Source organism: Gossypium hirsutum, chromosome A03, assembly GCF_007990345.1.
Source record: "Gossypium hirsutum isolate 1008001.06 chromosome A03, Gossypium_hirsutum_v2.1, whole genome shotgun sequence".
Classification (NCBI taxonomy): Eukaryota; Viridiplantae; Streptophyta; class Magnoliopsida; order Malvales; family Malvaceae; genus Gossypium; species Gossypium hirsutum.
In genome coordinates, this window is record NC_053426.1 from 299,461 (window position 1) to 305,378 (window position 5,918).

General features: G+C 33.5%; 2 protein-coding genes across 4 annotated transcripts; one reads left to right on the forward strand and one right to left on the reverse strand.

The window, feature by feature from the left end:
• Window positions 1-264: 264 nt before the first annotated feature.
• LOC107942019 (probable calcium-binding protein CML18) lies at window positions 265-2,108 on the forward strand. The gene has a single exon (XM_016875658.2). The coding sequence runs from the start codon at window positions 479-481 to the stop codon at window positions 971-973; it is 495 nt and encodes a 164-aa protein (XP_016731147.1). The 5' UTR covers window positions 265-478; the 3' UTR covers window positions 974-2,108.
• Window positions 2,109-2,479: 371 nt separating this feature from the next.
• Window positions 2,480-5,501, reverse strand: LOC107942024 (uncharacterized). 3 transcript variants are annotated; one of them, XR_005920604.1, is made up of 2 exons: window positions 5,244-5,501; window positions 2,480-3,640 (listed from the first exon to the last, which is right to left on the reverse strand). XR_005920604.1 is itself a non-coding variant. In XM_016875663.2 (2 exons), the coding sequence occupies exons 1-2, from the start codon at window positions 5,372-5,374 to the stop codon at window positions 2,687-2,689; spliced, it is 603 nt and encodes a 200-aa protein (XP_016731152.2). In that variant the 5' UTR covers window positions 5,375-5,501; the 3' UTR covers window positions 2,480-2,686. The 3 variants fall into 3 exon arrangements, 2 of the variants coding, with proteins under 2 accessions (XP_016731152.2, XP_040960431.1); XM_016875663.2 differs by having other exon boundaries at window positions 2,480-3,158; XM_041104497.1 differs by having other exon boundaries at window positions 2,480-3,161.
• Between the last annotated feature and the right edge of the window lie 417 nt (window positions 5,502-5,918).

Below are 5,918 nucleotides of genomic sequence, written 5' to 3' on the forward strand. Positions count from 1 at the left end.
GTTATGCAATAGAGTTTTAATTTTTTTAAAATTCATTTTAAATTATACAATATAAAATTTGACATGTCATTGAACGTTGAAAAGCAATTTTAAAAACAAAATGACATGATTAATATAAAATCGATAATTTAAGGATGTAATTAAAACATTCTAAAATTTAGAGAACAATTTAAAATAAGATCTTATTTTGAGGATGTTTGGTAGAATTATCTCAAAATTTTAATAATAATAAAAAAATAAAGATTGACCTAGAAAGGCTTTTCCATTTATTCCAATAATTTTTCGGTTAGTTCTATTATGATCCGGTATTTGGGTTAGTCACCGGTAAGCAAAGTAAAAACAGATCCATCAAAAATGGAGGAGCAACATTAATATCGATTTTCAAAAACCAATCTTCAATTCTCTTACAACACTCTTTCATGTTCTTCCACCTAGTTTGAATTTCTTTGTTCTTGTTTTCTTTTAAGGTTTTTAGAACATGAGCGACAAGGAAGAACCAACCAAGCTAAACGACGAACAAATCGGCGAACTACGTGAAATCTTCCGTTCATTTGATCGGAACAACGACGGTAGTTTGACTCAACTCGAACTCGGTTCACTCTTACGATCTTTGGGTCTAAACCCGAGTTCCGATCAAGTTGAAGCGTTAATACACAAAGCCGATACGAACAATAATGGGTTAGTTGAATTCTCGGAGTTTGTTTCACTGATGGCGCCGGAACTGTTATCGGAGAAATCGCCTTACAGTGAAGAACAATTGAAACAATTGTTTAAGATGTTCGATAGGGATGGTAATGGATATATCACCGCAGCTGAGTTGGCTCATTCGATGGCGAAGTTGGGACATGCGTTGACGGCGGAGGAATTGACGGGGATGATTAAGGAAGCCGATACCGATGGGGATGGGATGATTAGCTTTGAAGAATTCTCGAATGCGATTACTTCAGCTGCTTTTGATAATTCTTGGGGTTGATGGTGAAAAAATATAGAGAATTATTTTTTTTATGTTCGGCTTCGTTTTATGTGTTTTTTTTTTTGGTTATATTGTGTAGTTTAATAATGGAGAATTTTTAATTTTATTTTTGGTGTTTATTATAGTGTTTTTTCAGATAATAGATGAACTTTTATGCATGATAATCATAGATCTTGCATAGTAGTATCTGTTTGTTGGATTAAGATCTCCGGTGGCATCTCCTGTTATACGATTTACGGTGTGTACCTTTTTAGTGTTGTATAAATATTCTGTTTCTCTCACATTTTGCAATCTTTAAAAGCCAATAGCCGTCGCCAGTGGCCTTATGGCCGGTCGTCAACCCTCCTCTCCTTTCTCCTATCTCCCTCCCTTCCCTTTTCCCTTTACTCTCTCCTTCTCCCATCTTCCTCTCAGTCCTCTTCCTTTCCTTTTCCTCTTTTTCGACAAAATAACCTGGTCTCTCCCTCTTCCACTAGGCTTTCAGCCTCCAGAAAGGTGGAGGAGAGACCCTCAACTTCCCTGTGGTCTTTCCATGGCTCTCTTCCAAGAGCTTGTCTCCTTTTATCTAGTCGGGAGCTTTCTCGATGTCATTTTTGTTTGTTTTGGCAGGAAGACTATGCGGGGTTGAGCACCATTAACCTTTAGTCTTGAAGGCTTGTGCATGGTGATGTCGATTGAGCTGCTCTGGATCTCTGTGTTTCGAATGCTGATGTCCTCTCAAAGGCTTAGGATTTACAATAGTCGGTGGCACCAACGTGCTCTACGGTGTCAATGGCGATCCTCGTTAGTAGACTTGTAAGTTGAGAGTACGACAGCTTCACAGAGATTGTGGTCCCCGTTTGCATCTTACGGTGACAGATTGGAAGTGGTGAGAATAGGGTTGTCTCCTCTCGTGTTGGGTTCGGTCATTTCAACTCTTGTATTTTATGTTTTATTTTCTAGACTTTTGCATCCTTGTACTCTTTGGATGTCGTTATTAATATCCTTTATTCTTATTTTTTGTGCTTTACCGATTAGATGGCCTTAAGTAAAGTTTTGAATGCATATAGGGTAAAGTATGACGTTAGTGGTTGTATTTGTACAGAATTTGATATTTGGTTGTTCTATTTTAAAATTTTATTTTTTTATTTTTTAATTTAAAATTTTTAATTTAATTATTATGTAGTGTCTATCAGAATTTGTTAATCTAAAATGTTAATATGTTAATTTTTTTTTCAATCATATTGAAGCAACATAATTAAAATTTTAATAATTAAATTAAATTTTTTAAATAAAAAATTAAACTTAAAATTTAAATTTTAAAGCATAAAAATTATATCTCAAATTTCATCAAACTAGAATTAACAACTAATTCATATATCATTCATCCATTTATTAACAACAAATTATGTAAAATTGTTCCAAAGGTTGAGATGGTTCCAATTAGCAATGATTTCAAATGTCAATGTTACATATGAGAAAGTAGTGCTGCATTAAAATAAGAGCCTTACAACAATGATTCACATGTATTAAAATCATTATATAAATTATTAATAATTCAAAATATGAATATATGTATATATATAACACCTTACACTAACTCGACACGAAAATAATGACATAATATGACCAAAAACATGGATTATTATCCTAAGTAAACCCAGTTTAGTGGTTCTCATGAAAGTTTCATATTTTTGAAACTCCATAAATGCAAACAGATAAGGTCTTTCATCTTCACTTGCGCACCATCCATTGCATTATGTCCTTTCTAACAACTCCCTGGTCTCTCGTGTAGTTCATCCTCGATGCGTCGGGTCCGTTAATGCTCAAATGCCGGCACCGATTCATGTTTCCGGTAGCAGCTGGCGGTTGCATCATCATTGCAATGGTAGTAGGGAAGGACTTAGGCCATGTACTTGTTAATGAACTAAAAAGATGTCTGCCAGCATCATGGTTTCTAGGTGACTGGTTGCTTCGCGGAGTTTTCGGTGAAGATGTGTTTGTCACTTGCTTTGGCATGTTCATTTTTGCTTTGTCAGTACCGTGGTTGGGTTCTTGCTGAGGCGGAGGACCTCGGATTTGAGCTGAAGGTTTTATTTTATGGAGCCAGCGGAGGATACAATCACCAAGGTTTCGACCAACTTCTAAGCCTCTATGCTGTATGTTCCTGTGAACCTTGAGTGCTATGTCGAATACAACACGCGTTCTTTTGGTTGCGGAAATAGGTAACAGATTCCGAAAGAAAACAGGAGTTAGCGAATGCCGTTTCGAGTCCTAATCTTTTGCAACGTTAACCAAACATATGATATTCAAGACCATGGTTTCCCCTGGAAATGAAGCTCACTACAAATCGGTTTACGTAGTAAGAAAGGTTCTACCTTAGTACAAGGCTGATGCCCCCGTATAAAACGGGCGAGAATGGGATCGAATAAAAACATGGAGGAACAACAAGATCACAAAATTAAAGTTCCTGCAACACAACACTGATGGAAATCTAGGAATGATCCAAAAGTAAACAAGACCACTACAGATCGGTGAATCAACTACTAACGGTTACATAGTAAGAAGGGTTCTACCTTAATAGCTTCGAGTAAGTAGCTAGGCTAGGCTGATTCCCCGTATAAAACAGGCAAGAATTCAATCGAATAAAAAGCATGGAGGAACAACAAGATCAAAGAATAAACGATCCTGCAAAACAATATGAAGGAAAATATGGGAATGAATCATACATTACAACGAGTTAATGTGTTTCACACTCGAGTAACATAACTGTACCTAACTGGGAAGGCAAAAGAAAGGGGGGGGGGTGTTGATTTATGTACAGATATGATAGGCTTCTTTCCTCTCATACTTTAGCAACTTAAAGAAAAACTTAGATAGTTATGGAATAGTGACTTCAGGTAGCACATTCATACGGTCCTGCTCGGACTCTTCAGTTTTATTGAAGTACCCGTCTCGAACATATGAATATGGGAATATGACCTCTAAGGATCTTTCAAATGCATAGGAAAACTTAGCGTTCATATGCTTGGTTAAAACGCAAGACATGTGTGCTGGGTAAAGTTATGCTAAACAGAACTAATAATACAGAGTGTTCACATAATTACCCCAAACTAAAACCACCTTTGCTTGCTCATTTAACAGTTGAAAACCAAATACATCTATGATCTAACTCATAAGAAATTTTCAAAACTAAATTCATACTATACCACAGAAAAGGAATCAAATACAAATAACCTTCGGCCAAGTCAAATTTGACGGTTGATTCGGTTTTATAGTGGTTAAAATAGATCAGCTATAAATTTTCATAATAATATATAAAATTTTAATCAAAACCCACCCATAGAAAAAGAAAAAGTTGATAAATAGACTTCACTGATTGGACTGACTAATGTTAATTGAGACCTAAGTGTTTTGGTTAAAGTATTAGGTTAGTCAATTAAGTCAACTTCAGATTTTTTTAACTAAACTAACTAATCAGACCAATTCCTCTTCCCTACCCAAAGTATTATACAATTTTTACCGCTACCCATAACCTTAAACCTTTAAATTTGAGAAAAATATGTATTTGCTCAAACTTATATCATCTTGATTACAAATTGATTTAAGATCCAATCCGTACCAAGTCCTAATTTACTCACAATGATGGTTAATTATTAGTGAATGTACTTAAGAGATCCCTCTGTTATAAAGACCTAATCAAATTAGTCCCTCACTATTAAATGGATTAATTTAATTATTTTATTAAAAAAATCAAATAAGATCAAATTAGAATATAGTTAACATTTATTGTTTTTAAGACATTTTTTAAACCATAAATATATATTAACTATATATGTTACATTTGAACTTATTTGATTTGTATAGAAACTAAATTAATCTATTTAATAATAGATAAACTAATTTAATCCAATGCCAACGGTACAAAATTTTAAAGATTAAACTTATTTGATTCGTATAGAAATTAATTTAATCCATTTAATAATAGATTAACTAATTTAATCCGAGTTAGTTTTTCAAGCATGATATATTCCTGAATTTCATTGAATGCTCAGAAAGCAAAAGATTCTTCAAGGTGCCTCATCATAGCCTAATACCTATTCAACCTCAAGCGCTCATTAACAAACAGAAAACTAAAAGTATTTCACGGTTAAGTACTTTCAAAAATTAATCAAAGCATATTCTTCTTCATACAATGCAAAATCAATCAATGCCAAAAATTATATGAACCAAACAGATATTTTAAAAAAAAAGTAAAAATTAAGAAAAAGAAAGCGAGAAATCTCTGTACCTTTGAACAAATTGTTGAAGCCGTGGCTGGTTACGACTAATAATCCGTCGCTGAATCTTCAAAGCAAGCTTGTAACTTCGTTTAAGCCCCAAGAAATAAGCCGATCCCAATGCGATCTCCCACAGCACCATTTTTTCCTTTTTTTTACCCCTCAAAAATCAAAATCCCTGTTTATCAACAGATTTATTCTTTATAAATCTTCATCAATGGAATTATTTTTTTTATTTTACTTTTTTATTTTTTGCTTTTGCAGCAAGTTTGAAAATTGCTCGTTTTCTGGTATTAGGAGCCGAATCTTCGATCTCGCACTGACGACGGTTTCTTTTTTTTATTATTATTAGGTTAAATTCTGCTCTTGGTCCCTAATTTTACGTAAGTTATAGATTTAGTCCTTATATTTTAATTTGAAATTTTTAATCCCTGTATTTTTCAATTTTTGAAATATCAGCCTTGGCCAAATCAAATTGTAGCAGTTAAATATTAAGTTAGATTCTAGGTATAAATATCAAATTTATACATTAACTTTGATTTTTTGCAATTATACACTCGAAACTTGATTTGTGGTTCATATTTGTACATATAACTTTGTTTTCTATTCAATTTTATATACTTAAAAAAATGGCTATAGACATTTAGTTTCATATTGAATTAACATAATTATTTGTGTATGCAATA